The sequence below is a fragment of the Uloborus diversus genome, chromosome 3, assembly GCF_026930045.1.
Source record: "Uloborus diversus isolate 005 chromosome 3, Udiv.v.3.1, whole genome shotgun sequence".
NCBI classification, from domain to species: Eukaryota; Metazoa; Arthropoda; class Arachnida; order Araneae; family Uloboridae; genus Uloborus; species Uloborus diversus.
In genome coordinates, this window is record NC_072733.1 from 149,226,762 (window position 1) to 149,246,958 (window position 20,197).

Consider the following 20,197-nt stretch of genomic DNA (forward strand, 5'->3'; position numbering starts at 1 on the left):
GTAATCATTCATACGTTTGAAAAAAAAAAGTGTAGCAAAATTCATGGGTACCCAAAATTTGTTTACTCAAGATCCACGTTTCAAAATTAGGGAAGGCAAGGCGGGTCAACAATCCAACAACATTTCAGTTCAAATGGTATTTGTTAGTGCTCCCCCCCCCCCCCCGTGAATTTGACTGGAAATTAAACACTCTAAAAACTGTTATGTTTAACCCAATTCGAAAGCGAGAAAATTTTTTTTTGGGGGGGGGGGAATTTGCGCCATTGAGCTTGGGGGGGATGGGCACCCCTGCTTTTCAATAGTAATTATTCTCTTTTTTCCCCCTACCTTTTATTGTCAAAAAAAAAAAAAAAGCTAAATAATGCCATTAGAAATATTTTTTTTACTATTTTTCAAATTATTATTCTAAATATTTAGTACACTTTCAATCAAAAGTGTTTTTTTTTTTTAAATTTATTTATTTATTTATTTTTGCGAAGTCTGAAACAGGTTTTAGTGCACAATTCTTTTCAAAAATAAACAACTTTTTAGCGATTAACTATTGATACAAATCCTTTGAGAGTCCAGCATTAATTGTTCTGAAAAGTTTTTGGCCTTTTTTAAGCTTAAAAGGGATTTAAAGTAATAGAAAACTTGTATTTTCTGCGAAACAAACTTTATTTTTGTATTTCAAAACAACAAGAAACACCCTTCTACTTTTTTCTACATAGCAAGAGAATGATTTAAATATGCTACAAAAAAAAATTTGATGCAGATCGTAGTAGGTACTCCGGAGATATAAATTATTTAATCTCCCAATTGAAAAAACATAAAAACTGACTTTAGATAAAGAGTGGCAACACCCAACTGTTCATAGAATACTTTCTATCTTTCACACTGAAAGAGAAAAATATTAGCTTGAAATTGATACCAAATTCAGCTTAATTAGTTAAAAAATCAAAAAATTAGAGAGATTTTCTGAATTCATGCCAAAATGGTTACTCCAAAAAATGTCAAAATTCGAATTTTTGAAAAAATTCTCCAAAGCGATTTCATTCAAAAAATCTAAAAAAATTAATTTGGGCTTTTCTCATAGATATGTTTGTAAAAAAGTAATGGATAAAATCTGAGACATGACGGCACATGGTATTAGGCGATTTGGCGTGAAATGACCCATATGTGAATTCCAATTTAAAGTTAACTTTCTTAAAGATTTTTTTTCATGCCTTAGAAAGAGTTTTTAATGGTATTATTCTCTCTCAAGACATCAGAATTAAAAAAAAATGTAAATTAATCACAGTCTTCAACGAAGAAATTTCTTTACTTAGCAATAAGCTCATTGAAAATAGCTTTCCAAATAATCACATAAAAAACATTTTTTTCAAATGTAGCTGATCGCGGGTATTGATGTGTCATTTGAATGCTGTTCTTTGGAGAACACCGATCGTTTTTGGACTATGATTCTTGCTGTGTATTGACATTGTTTTATGGCTGATATATTTACTACGACTGAATTTGAACATGTTGTAATCTGATTTGTTTTTGTCATACTCGGAAAGTAAGTTAAGTAATTCGTATTAATATTGCATGTGCTGGCCTGGTCCAGTGGTAGGTTTAATTTTTTTGGTATTTTTCAACCATAAGATGAAGTTTCCACTGTTGATAAGAATTTTTTTCTTTATCCTATGCCCGTCTGCAGCATTTCTGCCATTAATCAAAGAGCAGCCCAATAAGATGAAGAAGTAGAACAATAATGTGAATAAAATTTAGCATTCTTGGAGTTGACGTTTAAAAACTTTGGAATAATGGGGCAGTTCCTGAGATGATCACCCTCTATCTCACCCTGGCGACAAAGAGGACAACAGGGTGAATCCTTTACTCTAACTCTATGCAGATGTTTTTGCAAATAGTCATGTCTAGTGATTGCACGAAAGCAAGTCATTCCAACAGACCGAGGGAATGAATTGGGGATTTTATTACTTTTATTTAGCAGGGAATTCCACTTTTTACCCACAGCTGCATCACTATATGAAAAAAATCAAGTTATTTTTCAGTTGGTTAAAAACAATTCATTCAATGTTGCGCAGTGGCAGATGAGAATCTGGTTGGGTCATCAGAGATACAGCCTTAGCAAGTTGATCAGCCAGCCTATTTTCCTTTCACAATGAATCTGACTCCATTGGAGTGTAACACTTTCCCTAGTTTTCTTAAGATCAAACAGTTTCATTCTACAGGAATGGACATGAGCATTTTTATTGTACTTTGTATTCGTCAGTGACAAAATAGCTGCTTGTGAATAAATAAGAAACGCAATATTATCTTCGGGACTGTTTTTTAAATTATCAATAGCAAGTGATATAAGCAGCTATCTCCATCATAACTGTCACAATGCTTCCCAAACGGACAGCTAACACTGAAAGTACTTGAATATGCTAAAGTACCAGTATTTTTTATTGCATCTTCAGCCAAACCATCTGTATACTGATGAAACCAATTTTCAGGGGCGTACCTATTATATATAGTAGCCAAAGCTGCCTTTTTTTAACTCGCCTTGTGTACAAAACTGCTTATTTACATTCCAAATAAGGTCTAGATGACCCTCCAACATGGCTCGATCTAGAACAGGGTTCAATTCCTGCGAGAAGACCAGCCGAATGGGTATAGGGATATCATATGTTGTAAAGATCATGAACAGTCGAGAGGAAATAATTATGTGTGTGTGTTTTTAATCTCTCAAGTTAAGTTATTTTTTCTCTGCAAGATTTTTTCAACAAATTTTATGGCGCTTCTCTGGCATTTTTGACTCATAGGTTCCAACTCTGTCAGAAGCTCCAAAACAATTATAGGGGTTGATAAGACAGGTTCCATCATTGTAATTTTAGTTTTCATTTAACATTTGCATCGCTGTTATCAATTTTCTAATAGTACTTTTATTGTTTCTCGATCACAATATATTCATATACCGTAATGACGGGTAGATAAGCCACCCTACCGTATACGCCGCACATGCAATAATTTACTAAAAACAAAAGTTCATCGGATAAGCCGCCCCATCGTATATGCCGCAGAAGAACATATCAAAACATGGCGACCCACCCCCTCTATATATATCTCTCTATATATCTACATATATACGGATGCGATCATTTATTATAGTTAGAACAAAACTGTAACAAGCAACTGCACTTGTTGACAGATAGAAATTGAATAAACTTCGTGAAAAAAAAAAGGCCAGAAAATGCTGTGGTTACACAAAAAACTAGTGTTGCCAAATGACATCTACATTTGGTTGGATGAGAAGTTTTCAAATCATTGTGTTACACTTAGCAGTTCATCAAAAAATTATTTACCTTTTATCAATTGATTCTTTTTTTTTTAAATTTATCGAGACATTTTAAAACATTACTCAGACTATAGCGACTCTAACTCAGACAAGCTAGCTATTTCCTCATTTTTCAGCCTTGTGAAACTTATGTTACCATCACGAATCTGGCAACACTGGAAAGAACAACAACAGCGAACAGCGGTAAAATCGGCGCAAACTAACGCAGGTTTAAGGGTGTGAGAAATTCAATTTAATGAAAAACCTATTTCATGATCACCTATTCAATTTGAGAGCTCTACTAGCGTTTTTTAATGAATTTTAACATTGCTGCTCGATTGGGCGAACATGAAAAGCACTAAGAAAAAAGGGTGGGGGGAAAATTTCTTCATATACGCCGCCCTGACAGATACATCGTAGATGTTAAATTTCAACTTTAAAACACGTATAAGCCGCGGCTTATCAACCCGAAATTACGGTACATACATTTCAGTGCTTTTACCAAAAACTACCTCAATGGTTGACAATAGCATGACACAAGCTATTATACAGCTTGAAGATCTTGTGTTTAGCAAGGAGGACGTTTTATCCAAAAATTTTAGTTGAATGTGCAGCAGGGCTGGATGATGTATGAATTTTAATACTGCCACATATTGCTCTCCAGATATCGATATTTTCGATATATTTAGGTCATTCAATTCACCATTTTATGGGGGGGGAGGGGTGAAAATAATATAAATGTAAGTATCTGCAACAGAGAAAAGCCATTGGCCATCTTGGTTAATAAATAATTTAGAAATTTATTCTAATAATAATAGCTACAACAGATGCCCATGTGTATGTGTGTGTGGAGGGGAGGCATGGGGCAGAATATACCATTGAAACTTTTAGAGAAGTTATTTAAAAGAATTTAAGCCTTTATTGGGGGTCACTTTTTTGGGGAAAAAGGAGGGCTTGGCAAAATTGAGCGGGCCATTGCAGTTAGGGGGAATGGGCACTCTTAGTTACATCATCTCTTATACAACCAGAGAAGTTATTTTAAAAGGAGTTTAGTTTTCAATAGAAGGTTGCATTTTTGGGTTGAGGTGCGATGAAATTGAGGGGTGCCCTATATTATCTGTATATTAACATATAGTGTTATGTCCAAATTGTGTTATGACCAGACTTTTAAGCAGTTAGAAGAAAATTTATTGTAGGTACCTTTTTTTCTCCAGTCTAAATACGTAAGCCTCAGAAAGCAGGTCATGTAATGCAAGTATAACAGAAGCTTGGATTTATGTGCATTCATGGATGTCAAATTAAATTCCAAAAACTTTGTAATAAATTCACAGTATCTGTAATAAGAAACATTTATAAGTGTATTGTATTAAAAACACATACTAATAAATTAAAACATAGATAAATAAGTAGTTAACATTAACTTAAATGAGTTCAAAGATATAAAGATACAATCAGTTTGATGACAATCATGTTGTACAGTAAACAAAAAATAACATTGGACCTTAAACATACACTTCAAAGCATTTCTGGAAGCACCAACTACAAAGGCTAGGCACAGGGTGTCAATGATTCAAATGAGTTTTTTTAATTATTGATTTAATATTTTATTTCAACCCCAGGAAATTTTCTTAAAAGTTCTAAATTTCAATACTTCTACCATTTTCTTGATAAACACATCTTCTTGTTTTTGATTTAGTCCCAATGGTTTATCCTCAGTGAAACAGTCTTTACTATTCAGGGTCTCTCTCCTTACTCAATCTGAAAATTCAAATTCTTAGTTTCAAGTGGTCAGCAGACATTAAGTTAGTAGCCACTTTTTATTATTTTTAGTGTCTACTTGATTCACACAGATCTTGCTTTTTTTTTTTTTTTGGTAAAAGCATCTAAGCAATGTAAAGGCACTAAACTAAAAAGTGGGCGTGAAGAAATTACTATTATACAGTTAAGCACCATTTATACATTTTTGAAGGACTGTATGGAAAAAACGTACAAATGAAAAAACGTATAATAGGTATAGGTTAATGTGTATTAGACTCTGTAGGGACCAATTTAAAAAAAAACGTGTAATTGATAAAAACATATAAAAGAGAAACATATAAACGGTGCTTCACTGTATATTGTACTCGCTCTTGATGATTGGTTTCAGTAGATGAAAATCACTGTTTTCTGATTGTTTGAGCCGCGTCTGGTTGCAAGACAAACCAAAAGACACCCTGAGTTTGAACACAGCAACATATAGTGTAGTTTCTAGATGAAAATAACCAATATACTACTTTCGCTTGCCTTGCTGCCAATAGTCTTGTTTGTATCAAGGTGATATCAATATATAAAATGATCGATTGAACAAGGAGCAAAAAATAATGTACATGAAATTTTGAAACAAATTTTAAAATAATAAAAACTAAAACAGAATCAAACAAAAAATTTTTATTTATGTAAGTTATCCTTTTTCTTTTCATTTCTATGTTTTTCTGTTAGGTTTTAATTCAGATCCATCTCTTGTTAGCATCCCGCAGTAGCCGGTGAGCATGTTGATAAATTGATAATTAATTTGATGTTTCTGTGGAACATTTCACTTTGTATTTCACTGAAAAAGATTTAACTTTCTTGAAAACAGCCCACATGCAAATAAAAAATATGTAATTTGACAGTCATGGAGCAACCCAATGCTTGAAATTTGTTCAGCATATTCATTATGGTCACCTTGTAATCACTCAGAAAATGGACAACATTTTTTAAGGAAAACCCAAAGTGTTTTTTTCTAGACTCAAATTCTTTATTCTCATTTGCTTGTGGATATCCATACTAAGAGTCCTCTTTCAACTTGGCTTTAGATAAACTTGGAGACTTTTTGCACTTGGTCTATGAATTAAGCACTGAATTTTCTTTTTTCTTTCTTTTTTTTTTTAATGACAAATGTACATGAAAAGCAAAGAAATCTAAAAAAAAGATAAAATGTAAAACTATGACAATAAATACAAAAATTAATGTGTAAATATTTATTTCTTTGGAACAATTTCTTTAATAAATGGTGTGAAAATTGTCTGATGGAAAAAAAAGTAAAATAAATAAAATAAAACAAAATTCTTTCAATCAACGCACAAAAAGAAATATATTATAAACGGCACAAAAAAATGGTATTATTGAAACATCCCAATTTTTTATGTAACTACAGAGCAAATTCAAAGCTTTTCTTTAAACTCTTGAACGCATCGATAGAGTGTAAGTTCATATATTATTTGAGTAATCACATATCCTTGGCCAGGCAAACAAAAGGAAAATAGTTTGCCCATTACCACATTTGTCAAAATAACAGCAAAAAGCATCTTTTTGATTGCTCAAAAGATCCGATTTAAATTTTTAAAAATGAGATTATTTAAAATTTTTCAAAACAGAAAAACAAATCTTTTTTTTTTCTTTTTTAAACTCTGGCTTGCTATCAGCATAAATGTATTTCTTATCTTCCTATATTTCATGGTATTTATAATCATGACTATAGGTATGGTTTAATTACTAACAAATAAATATTTGGAGCAATTTAATAAGAAAAACCAGTCAAATGTAAGCTTTGTGCAGAAGAACAATATTTTCATAAATTGTGTTTAAGAATTCTTTGGCATCAACTTTCTATCGGGCCATTTTCTTTTAATTTTTTGGTTGTGTTTATATTGTGTTTTCCTGAAAATGCAACCTAATCAAAAAACAAACCTTAGTATGGTTTTTCTGCATACTGGTTATAAAAGCCCTATCCTTAAACAGGGTTCATACTTTAAAGGGAGAGAAAAAAAATGAAGCTCTTTTCAAGTACTTTTCAAAACAAGAGACCAAAACTATTTTTCAATGTACTACCACGCATTCATACTATAAATACTCCACACAGATTTCCTTGAATTTAAACATATACATTATAGGCGATAATGTAAAAAGTAAAAGAAAACACAATTGAATTTTCTATAACAAGAGGCACTTGGATAAAAGATCTACTGCATCGAAAGTTTTTCTAAAAAAGTCTGAAAAACTTGGTCATAAAGATGAGCAGATCACATGAGGTTCAGCATTGCAATCTTCACATTCAAAGTATATTTTCAAGAATCAACAAGCTTAGATTTAAAAACAAATATCCATGAATGCAGGACGAGTGTTTTGAACTTTCACGGAAAGGAACCAAAATATCCAATTTCAGTGGCGAAGCCAGAGAGGAGTCTTTGGGGTCACCTCCTCCCCAGAACACTTGGTTATAACATATATTTCCAATTCTAACGCAGATAAGAAGGTTATGACCAAAAGTTCACCTAAAAGCTAATTTCTGGCTGTGCCTACCTCCTAGGTTCTAAAATATTAGATTTGCACATCATTTAATAGTACACTAATTGTGAAATTTTATTCACATTCTTAGTGAATTCTGGTCAATGCTGTTTCTTCATTCATAAGAGGAGAATGTAGTGTGAATTTTCAATGCATAAAGAGCAATGAGTCAGTTAATTCAAAGATTGATAAAATTGATCTAATTTATGAAAAAAAGACTGGTAATTTTTAGAGGAATAAACATAAAAAGGATAAGTATTTTAATACAGGTGGAAATTTGGACTAAATGACCGACCACATTAAGCAATTAATAAAGCATGATCTATTCAGACACTTAATATTAAAATGATGTACTCAGCAAATGTTTTATAAGTTTAATACAAGATATTGATTTTTTTTCCAGAGAAAGCGAAGCTAAGATATTCTTTGACTAAAAGGACATGGCTCAGGAGATAATTGAGCAATCACTCTTTTCGTTGAGATATTTAACTTCTATTACAGTTTATTCAGTTAAAGGAAACTTTTCCACTTAGTTTTTATAACTTACTTATTTTCCTGCTTCCAGAGCTCAATTTGTTGACGAGTCACATTAAGGAATATATTACTTTCTGCTTCCAAAGCATCATATGTTTCATTTTGGAGAACTATTTTATGTTAAGTTCAATTAAAAAGAATAAAGTATAAAAACAGCTGAAATAAAAAATTGTATCTGAGATTGTGTCGTATATTTAAATTTAATTCTATCTGTTGAAAAAACTACATTGATGAATTAAGATATGCTACATTACATCTATGAAAAAAAGTTGGGGAAAAAAAAGCAAAACAACATTTTTATCAAAAATGTATCAAATGATGCAAAACACTTTTGAAAAAAATATTTCGGGTAAGTCATAACACATTAAAAAAAATATTGAAAAATATATTTATCTTAGGAGTCAACGCAACAATACTTTAAATCAATACTATATTCAGAGCTTATAAAATGGATTATGATATGCTGAAACCTACAGCTTTCAAACAGATATTTTGAAACATTGAACAGAAAATGAATTGTGTAAGCCCTGTTAGAAGGAGAGTGAAATTTATGAAAAAGATATTGCACATTTAAGGATTTTACTAAATTTAGAAGGAAAAAAGCTATGGTGCATTAGGCCAGTGCTTCTCAACCTTTTTTACTTTGAGCACACTTAAGAAATTTTTAGATCAACGGGGTACACTTAACTTAATTTTGCATTGGCGATACATAAAAATGTTTTTTTTTATATGAATAGAACAATTGTAACTAATTTAGTGTATTTAAATTTATTTAGAAAGTAGAAATATTTCGAATGTATTGAGGTTGTTAACCAACAACAAAACTACCTATATCAGATTTTACAGGAAAATTATGCTTGATATATTTTAAAACATTTCTTTCAAATATGTCATAAAAGTTCACACTGCAGTTAAACAATTTATCAAAAAATGTTCCAAGAAAGAAGCAAGCAAGAAATTAAAACCAAGCACCTAACTACTGTTAGACATTAATGAGACACTTGAGTCTACCTTGAGGAGAAAAGACGTTTGATATTCAGCTCTATGTAGGAAAGAGCCACACGAAGTTCTTTAGAGATGATCTCTTGCTGTGTTTTGTAAGTGTGAAGGCGTTCTGAGTTAGCAAGGAAGTTTTTGTAGTTGAAAATGGTTGTAGCACATCAATAGCAAGACAAGAGATGGTGGGATACTCATTTTTAACCAGAAACCAAAATTTGTCTAGAGGCACTTTGCTCAACTCAAGTTCAAGAGTATGGTCGCTCCCGAGATCCATAAATTCTTCTCTCACCTTCAAAGAAAGTCTAACTGATACATCCGCAGACCAAGAGAATGGATGGCGAATCCAATTGCATACTGTTCGATGTTAGTGTCCTTGAATTAGTGCTTAAACTTGTCCTGAAGTATGACTAAATGTTCTGCCACCACATTCAGCAGCTTTTCTTTAACACATACCATGTTGATGGTCCGTTGGAACTTGTAAAATGTCCCACAATCTACTTCTCTTCACAGTTGAATTTCTAATTTGAATCAGTTTAGCTTGTCCACACATATAACCAAATTCTCTCCTTGTCCTTGCATTTACTGATTCTATTCGTTAAGATGTCCAAAAATGTCCGCCATGTACGCTAATATTTGTCTTGCAACAAACTGGCGTACTGCATTTCGTTTTTCAAAATACAAAAACCGTCGTACCTCGTCTCTCAATTCAATTCTTGATAGTTCCTTACCACATGAAAGCTCTTGAATCTCTGTATGAAGTAGAGAGTGGTGATCTGCCCCCATTTCTTCACAAAGTACGGAGAGAAGGCTAGAATAAAGCAGCCTCGATTTTATGCAATTTACGATTTTCACATCTTCTGCCAAGACTTCAGCTCATCAGGTAAGTTCTTTGACATGAGAGCTTCACGATGAAGGAAACAGTGTATGGTTTGAACACTTGGGTTACGATTTTTCACACTCCACAGGAACCCTATGATAGGTCCTGTCATTGCAGCAGCTCCGTCAGTGCAAACACTTGTGCAATTTGGCCACTGGATCCCGTTGCTTTTTGAACATTCATCTGTAACGCGGAATATCTCATACCCGGTTGCAGGTTGAGGAAGTTCTTTGCAGAAAAGGTAAGGTTTTTTTATGCGTCCGTCATCAACAAAGCGCACAATGGCTATGAGTTGCGCACTGCTTCCGATGTCTGTTGATTCATGAACTTGAAATGAAATTTCTCAACCAATGTTGCTTATATGTCAACCGACATGTCATCAATTAGTCTCCTGATAGTGTGGTCAGAAAGTGAACTCTAACCACCTTCTCTGCTCCGGGTCCTAGCATGATCCAAGTGTCTTATTTGCAAAGAAAACTGCAATTTCTTTGCACGCTGGTAAAATAAGCGTTTTACTGATAGTGTGCGGATTTTTCATTTTGGCAATTAACCGTGCAACATCATAGCTAACCTCTTGAGCCATTTCAGAAACTTTTGTGCTGACTTTCATTAAGGAACTTCACTTCGAGTTCGCTTCCTGTAATCGTTTAAAGTAACCGATGTCTTTGCATAGGTAAGAAGGATGTTTAGTAGACAGGTGTCATATTAATTTGCTAAGGACCATCGCTTCATCTGAATGTTTTTCCCTGCAAATAAGACACTCAGGTCTTGGTGATTTTACATCTCTGATCCATGAAAAACCGAATGCCAGGTATTCTTCCATGTACCGCCTACTCGGCAACTTAGCTTTTTTACTTGAAGGTCCATCTGTATTAGTACAATCAGTCACAGACTTAGCAGCTGATGAGCCTTCTCTAACCAAGAATTTTTCCGTATCACATTCGTAATATAAGCAGATGTCTTGCGCCAAACAGAATAACACACTGAGAGTATGAAGACAAGCCAGAATGTCATTGCTGGTGAATTTAACTTGAATAATTTGTGTCTAAAATAAGTCAAAAAAATAAAGCCAACAGCAAACATAAGTTCGAAAAAAATTTTTTTTTTCTTTTTTGCTGATTTGCTTTCTATGGATCAACAAAAAAATCTTCAAAAGCAATACATGTCTAATAACGAATAAATACCTTTGTGCTGAAAATTAAGATAATCAATTAACCAACGTTTTGAAGAATAAAATTGCAAATTACTGCAGACACGCATTTCAATTTTATAAGGAACACCTTTTTCAATGCAAAGAATAGTGAGCTTCAGTTGACTTTTCATCCAGAAGCTCACAATTCTTTGCATTGAAAAAGGTATTCCTTGTAACATCAAAACACGTTTCTGCAGTAATTTGCAACTTTTGCGCTTCAAAACGTTGGTTAATTGATTTTAATATGTCTGATATTTGGCACAAACTCATGCAATAGGTAAAAGTAAAGGCAGCTGCACTCTCCACTTTTCTCTTAGAATTATTCAAACAGCAATCACCGTAAATCGCAGAACCAAGCTTTGAAAAACTACTGTAAAATGAAATTAGTATCCGAACTGGAAAAGAGAAAAACAAAGCTAAAGCTGGGGCTAAATTTCCATGGGGAGGACACGATCCCTGCTTGGGGAAGGGGCGATACTCCCATTCGCGAAAGAATTAGAAAAAAAATTCCAATAAAAAAACATTCTGTATAATTAGTTGATTTTGTGGAAAATAGAATCAGTTTTCAAAAACTGAAAGTAATAGGATCATAAAAATTTTAAAAAGGGTGGGACAGAAAATCCTGCCTCTCCCCCTGTTGGGTATGATTGCACATAATCGACAGGGTGAATTGAGAAGTTACAGAATGATAGGAACACTATTCGGTTGTAACTTTAAAATAAAATACAAAATACCGTGGCACACCGGTTGCAAAGCACTGCATTAGGCTAAGGCAGAATTTAACATGCATGAGAATGCGATAAAGAATTTTTTTTTTCTTTCTCATTTTTTTTCAGAATCAGTTTTTATTTAAGTTTCTTTCTGCTTCGAAAAAAAAAAAAAAATTCTCTTCATTGGTGGGCGACTATTTGGTTTTCATTCTTCTCCCGAATTTGATTTTTTCTTATATCAGCCCCTCCCCCCTCCCCTGATATACCATTCTTGACGATTGCATACTTAGGTAAAGTTTTCCATTCAAAGTCTGTCCTAAAATAGTTCACAGCTGATTTCTTTTCAGACAGTAGTTTATACCTCACAGCCTACATAGTAGCTCATGTACTTGACCTTTTATCAATAATACAAGAACATAACTTCATATCTACCTAATATGGACAGGACCGCAGAGAGCTAAGGTGGGTTAAGGAGTTCCCTCGTCTGTATGACCTGAGCTGCATCCCCCCATATAAAAAGTCAAATTTATACTACTCTGATTTTGAGCCGGGCCCCCTTAAGGGATTGGCCCCAAGTTTCACACTAAGCTGACAGGGCCTTTTGTCAGGCCTGGATATAGAAACATTTTTAGATAATATGCTTTTTTTTGTTCTAAACCAGTGGTGTCCAATCTTTCCCCACCCAAGTGTTTTTTCATTTGACGTCAGACGGCTGTGTTTTACATGAAAATACTATTTTATGTCAAGTTTCAATGAGGAAATACAATAGAAAACCTAAATATTCAAAGGAATACAGTGAAATTCCGTTATAACGAATACCAATACAACGAAATTTCCGTTTCAACGAAATACATTCTCAGTCCCTATATAATTGCCATTACATTATTTGAATTCCATTACAACGAAATTCTCGTTACAACGAACAAAATTGGCGGTCCCTTGAAGTTCGTTGTAACGGGATTTCACTGTATTCAATAAATTTAAAAACATTTGATAATTGCCACCTTATCCCAAAAAATTGATGAAAGCTGCAGTGTAAGTGGAAAAATAAAGCAACTAATAAATTATTCCAACTTTTTATGTACCACTAAAATGCTCAGGGACTTAAAAAAAATGCCAAATCTTAAGCAGAAATTAGAAATAATTTTAATTTAGAAAACAATTATCTCACAGAACATAAAATGACAGAAACAAAACACACATAAATTATGAGAAATGTATGCAGCTAGAAATAAGAAAGAAAAATTTTGAATACAAAAACAATACTACGAGGTCATTCTCCAGAAAATGTACCGACTTTTGAACAATAATATTTTTCAATTTTGAAACCTTTAGCTTTCTTTTTTTTCTATTCTTACATGAAAGTGTTACCTATTAGACGTAATCATAAACAATGGCAGCTAAGTTCCAATTATTTTACGTATAAATAAAAAAATTAAAAACTGCCTTGTTCATGGAAATAATAAAAAAAGAAAAAAACTTTTAATGTTTAAAAATTGAGGCCAATTTAATATCAAAGTAGTAATTTTGTTAATTGTGCAAACGATGAGCTAGTTTAATGATTAGTTTAAATCTAATACTATTAAGCTCTCTTAATTAAAGTACAGCTTAATTTTTATTTATCCTTTTAGTTCAAATGTGTATTAAAAAATAATATTTAGTAAATTTGAGAACATACTGGCAGTTTATAATTTTGTTATAAGGCCTAATATTGGTGTGTATTTCCCCTCCATCCTTTATTTTCACCCCAGAAATAATGACATAGATAAGGTCTGTCACAGAGGTGAGAATTTTTCATTGATATAGGCTAAATGGATGCATTTTTCAGGGAAATATTTTTTTTTTCATTGAAACAGTCTGCACACGTTAAACATATGAAAATATGTTCAATTCTATTTCTACATTAATTGACATCCCTGAAATTCAAGTTCACTGGGGTGAGAGTTCACAATAACCACAATTAGTTTTTCAAACAAAATCTATCTCCTTGTTTTTCGAAAAAATCTCACAACTTCTTCATGGCTGAAAATAAAGGGGGCTCACTTGTATCATGGAAAATAAAATGTGATGTCATTACTGCCACGTGTAAATGAGAAATGGCATTTTGTGTTTTGGTAGCGGAAGTGACAATTTATTGTGTGACATGATTTCTTATCCTGCTAAAACAAACTCAAACACAATATTAAACAAATAAATATACTTAAACAATTAGTATCTGAGATACTTGTGAAAGGAATAATAAATAAGTATATACTTTTAATTAAACAAGTTATTAAGTAACATAAACAGTCACACCAGGTGTGTGATATGCCAGGGAAGTGAGAATTCACATGTTGTGATTCAAAAATATATTCAAATAAAAATTATTATTAAAAAATCGTTAGCAGGTTTAAATAGATAAATTTTTGATGAAATTAAAAAGCATTGTTAAATGAATTGTTCCTTAACGTTTTTACTGTAAAAGGCGTGTGGCAGAAAAGTTAACACTTTTTGAAGAATGACCCTACAATTAAATATTGAAAACAACAAGTTCAATATGGTTTGAATATTTATATCATCATAACGCTACTTTGTCTAAATCAAACATACTCTACTCCTTATTCTATAGCAGTGACAATCCGCAGTCCACAGGTCACTAGCAAAACTTGTTTTTCAAACTAAACGAAAACATAATTTAAAACTTTATATTATCTCCCTCAAAATTGAAGCATATATATAATTTGATCAAGTGGGCCTGCAAGTACTTCCATAATAAAAGTATGGCCTTTTATTAAAATAAGGCTGAAGACCACTGTTCTATAGCAACCAAGGAGAAAATTTTACCGAAAGGATACTATCATGAAGATTATAAATTTGTGATACATCTGTAGCATTCTCATTCGGCTGAGGAAAAATAGACGGCGTGGTGGTTGTGTCTTGTTGCATATCTGAAGTCATTGCTTTTAAACCTGCAAATAAAATAAAGAATGTTAAAGTAAAACTGCAGTAAAATGTCTGAAATTCAGAATTCTTAGAACTTAGGCATGTCCAAATTTTGGAATATAACTGTTTCATTCCATTTTCAACACCTTTACAATTATCTCTGAAAGTAATTAACAACTCCCTCCAGGAAAGCTAGAAAATTGCACTCAGGAAGGATGGGCAGAGTAAAAAAAGGCTTGGCTTTTCTTCGCAAGTTTTGCAACGCAGATAACTGCTTTGCAAAACTTGCTGTCTTTAACTGTCTTTTGTTTGGAATTTCTTGCAACTGGAGATCACTTAGATTTTACCATCCAATTTGAAACCAGCAAAACTTAGTTTGACACACACAAACAGCAAGAGTTCTATTCACTGCCTAAAAAAAAATCGGCCAAAATTTCAGAAAAAACTGGTTAAGTGAACAAAAATTGCTTCTTTATCACAGAAAAACAGTGTTTCATACAATGAATCCCTGCTTATGTTGGAGTTCTGGGAAATGAGGCAGTGGATTTGCTTGCGAAAGGGGGAGGTGTTCTTCCTACTACCATTTCTGGTGAACTCTTCCTCCAAGGTTTTCTCTATCCATAAGGTCGGCGCAAATTCTTCTTGAAGAGTCCGCTCCCCCCCCACACACACAACTGGTATGCCGGTAAACACCCTGGCATATCTCTCTACAAAGAGGGCCCAAGATCTGCAGATTTCCTTGGCCAGATTATATAGAGGCCATACCAAATGCATGAAATTATTACTACCAAACGGCATGACCTGAAGGGTCATGAATATCGACAAAATCCTAGGTTTAGGCCAATTTGTGTTAGATATGAACTCGGGTCAAGTGGTTTGACTGCATAGGCCCTAGTTCGGCAGCAATGGGTGTCCACAGTTGCTAGTTTAGCTTCAGAAAAGCAATGGTTTTCCTTTGAAATTAAACTTTTTTATTCTTTTCTTGCTATTGCATTATTACCCAACTGAATGCATTCACAATATGGAATAAATCCCCCAGCTCCTTAGTTGTACTAACAAGCGACTCGGAAGATGTTAGAAGATCAAATATTGTGCCAAAGCTTCAAATTCCAAGGAAAACACTACTGCAGTTCTGGAGCCAACAAGCAAATTCAGCCTCTCCTTGCAACCGAACTAGAGCCTGTGCACTAAAATTATTTTACCTGGGCTCATATCTAGTACAAATGGATCAAAAATCCAGAATTTTATCCAGATTTATGACCCTCAAGTGTTTGCTGCCTAAACCAGACCTAGTTCCAAGAACTGTATAACAATTTCATTGGAATTCGAAACTTTAACCTGTAATAGGGGAGGTGAAAAAGTATGACGTAACAGGGGACCTGAGGTCTCAGAGACTGCTCTATTTGCCAATTTTAAAAAAATCATGCAATTATGATATATTCCTCTAATTTCCCACAGATGTTATTTGAACTTTTAGCAAGGTGAAAAAATATTTTTGAATCAAAATACCTATACCTTTTCCAAGAAAATTTTGCTAGAGTCTTAATATTTTTCGAGAAAATCATATGCTGTAGTAAATAATTATCTACTCGTAATAGAAACAAATCTATTATTTGTTAATGATTTCATTTTAGTTTTTTTTAGTTAGTCCTTACCCCAAAATCCACTTCAACCATTCTGAAATAACATTAACAGCAAATCTAATAGTCTCGCTAAAATAAACTTAACACTTAACATAAAAAATCTTCATATACAGCTAAAATTCTTGATTATCTTCTGCCAGGGTTCGCCGATATATATCAGTTGATATATATCATGATATATATCAGATATTTATTTTGAAAATATCATGATATTTTCGATATTTTTTTTGTACTATGGTATTTTCAATATTAATTATATTAACCATTATAATATTGTTCATTTATTATTGAAAATAACCAAAAAGTTATATGATATATATTTATAATGTACTAATACATCATTAATATGATGAAGTAATATAGTGTTCCTTTTTTATTTTATATTGATATGTAACAATTTCAATACAGATTATAAGTGCCAAGTTAAATATTAAGCATTGGTCAGAAAAAAAGAAAATGTCTTATGACTGTGAACTGACTAATGCATATTTTTAATTTCTGAACTTTATAATTATGTAAAAGTAGCTAACAAAAGAAAAATGAGTAAAGCAGCTAATGCTAAATTTCCCTCAATCAAAACAGATAAAAATGTGAGATAAAATATTAATTCTAGTACGTATAAAAAATAAAAATTATGCATTACAATAACAGATGGTTCTCATAACTTTTTCATATTTTAATTTAAATAATATTCTATGTGATACCGTGATTTTTACTGGGCTTATGTAAGTAATCAGAGCATATGAATATATTAGTCAGCATCCAATATAATAACCAATATCAATATAAGTTATGCTATATTTTATTTTTATAACATTAAATTATCAAATTTTGCAAATGATTGTAAATTTTATTCACATAAAAATATCATTTAAAGTATCTAAATTTTTACATGGAATGTAAGACATTAATTTCTAAGTCTCTACTTATTATATTAATAATATAAGATAATAAAGAGTGGTTTGAGGATGTATTTACTACACTGGTGTAAGAAATTAAGAGAATTTTCAGATATGGTCAATTGTCTCCAGAACTACTCGGCCCATTTTAATGAAATTTAGTATGTACATACATTGAAACCCCCAATGCAAAACAAATAACAGTCCAAGATTTAAAATACACACGCATGATCATAAATAACACTTGTTAGAGTTAGATGGTATGAAACAGCGGTTGCAAAATTGAACAACAAAATGGGTTTAATGGGGGTATGGCCCCCCTCTAACAAACCTATGTACCTTGCAGTGCGACACCATACTTGAAATGAAGTAGTTCATGGGATCCTGGGGCAATTGCTTCCACTGGTTCAACAACGCTATACTCAGACTATGGATGGTCCCCGGAGAGGTGTTGCGAGTTGCTGTTGCTCTCCCGAGAGCGTCCCAAATATGCTCTATGGGATTGAAGTCTAGAGGTCTGCTTGGCTAAACCCTCCAGTGAATATCCTCCCCTTCCAAAAATTCGCTGACCAGAAGAGCTCTATGTGGCCTTGCGTTAACATCCATTAAAATTACCCCAGGGTTAACAGTACCTCTCAAGAGGTGAGCATAGGGCTCCAAGACCATATCTATATTCCTCGCAACTGTCAAAGAACCTCTCTCAAAGACATGGAGGGGTGTGCGGCCACCCAACATGATGCTTGTTCAGACCGTCAAACCACCACCGTCAAACTGGTAGATTTCGCGGATGTTGGAGGGCAGGTAGTGGGTTCCTGTTTCTATCCAATGAACGTAGGACAATAATAGTCGGTTAAGGTGAACCGTGAGTCACCATCTGCGCTCCAATAAACGCGAAATTGACCATTATGGATGAGGAGGTTTGACGGTCTGGGCAGGCATCATGTTGGATGGCTGCACACCACTCCATGTCTTTGAGAGAGGCTCTGTTACAGTTGCAAGGTATAAGGATGTGGTCTTAGAGCCCTACGCTAACCTCTTGAGGGGCGCTGTTAGCCCTGAGTTAATTTTAATGGATGTTTACACAAGACCACATAGAGTTCTTCTGGTCGACGAATTTTCTGAACGGGAGGATATTCACAGGATAGATTGGTCAAGAAGATCTCTAGACTCCAATCCTATAGAGCATATCTGGGACGCTCTCGGGAGGGCAATAGCAACTCGCAATACCCCTTCGGGGACCATCTACAGCCTGAGTATAACGTGGTTGAACGAGTGGAAAAAAATTCCCTAGGATTTCGTCAACTGCTTCATTTCAAGTATGGAGTCACACTGCAAGGCCTATATGTTTGTTACAGGGACTCATATCCCCTACTAACCCATTTTTTTTTGTTCAATTTTGCAACCGCTGTTTTATACCATCCGACTATAATGAGCGTTTCTTATGACCATGCATGTGTATTTTAAATTTTAGATGGCTATTTAGTGTTTATTGTTTCAATGTATACACATACCAAATTTCATTGAAATCGGTCCAGTAGTTCTGGAAATAATTGACCAACTCTGAAAATTCTCTTAATTTCTTACACCAGTGTATTTAAAGACTTTAGTTTGTGTTCACTGAAAATATCAGATATCTATCGAAATATCAATACATATCAAAATATCGGATATTTTCGAAAATATCATGATATTTTCAAACCCTGTCTTCTGCTGGCAGTAAAAAAAGAATAATAAATTTTCGGAAAAACCCCCCCATAAGGAAAGTTTTTTAAATCCCCGACTACAAGAAAAGCCTCAAAGCAAAAAGCAAGAATTTTATTTGTTCACACTGAAGCAAAAAAGGGTAAAAAATATTTGTACTTGATAATTTCTTCATATTAATTAAAACAGAGCTTGCAGCAGACGTACTTAAAAAGTTTGAAATAATACACAAGGCCATCAATTTCACACACTCCTTTACTTTTTTGACCTTTCGACGCACACATGCATCTAGGGCAAGTTATATAAAAAGCATTCATAGTTTTTGTCTTTTGTACATTATCCCACTTAAAATTTTGCTATAATACAAATGAGGTTTTTTCTGAAAATTTTACAAATTTCATGTTTAAGTAGAATATATATATATATATATATATATTTGAGTTTGTAGTGGGGGGGGACACTACAAATTTCCGCCTCAGGTGTCACCCATGCTAAATACACCATTGAATAATTACAGTAGCATTTTAGTTTGTCTGTAAAATAGTTTGAATTAATAGAAAAAATACTTAAGGTTCTGCTTGTGTAACCAAGCGCCCAACAGTCAGATTCCTTTTTTTTAAAAATGTTTTTCATATGCTTTTTAGAGCAAAAAAAAAAAGGTGCCCTTTTACAGTGCCGTCTCATGTGGTCTAATTAGTAACTATGGAAACTTTCTTTCATTTACAGGAATTAGGCTCTATTTCCTGTCAAAGAAAGAACTCACCACCTCTGCCTGCTATAAGGTAATCTTAAAAGATTTATACTAAAAGTAAGGGAGTTGTTGGATAAAAAGTATCCTATTATGCCTACAGATCAATTAGATATAAAATTACAAAATCACTTAATAGGATTGAAAGATTGAAAATTTATGAATGTACCTTCATCAATGCTTTTCACAGAGATACTTTCAAGCGAGCTCAGATTTAACTGCCCTTGTTTATTTCTTGATTTTACAAATGTCTGAATACTTTTACTTCCAAATGACAAAGCCAAGTCATCAGCCTACATAGAGATAAAATTTTCTTGAGCACTAAGTTTATATAGTAATAAATAGATAGTAATAGATAGAGGCAAT

The 20,197-nt window shown here is 33.2% G+C and overlaps 1 protein-coding gene across 1 annotated transcript in view; it reads right to left on the reverse strand.

Moving 5' to 3' along the window:
• LOC129218993 (DNA-directed RNA polymerase I subunit RPA49-like) overlaps positions 1-20,197 on the reverse strand; it is a 96,797-nt gene that overhangs the window by 31,250 nt on the left and 45,350 nt on the right. The window contains exons 6-9 of the mRNA XM_054853312.1: positions 20,001-20,124; positions 14,753-14,866; positions 8,154-8,250; positions 4,502-4,635 (exon numbers count right to left, since the gene is read on the reverse strand). Coding sequence (XP_054709287.1) covers positions 4,502-4,635; positions 8,154-8,250; positions 14,753-14,866; positions 20,001-20,124 — 469 coding nt within the window. The remainder of the gene's footprint in view (positions 1-4,501; positions 4,636-8,153; positions 8,251-14,752; positions 14,867-20,000; positions 20,125-20,197) is intronic.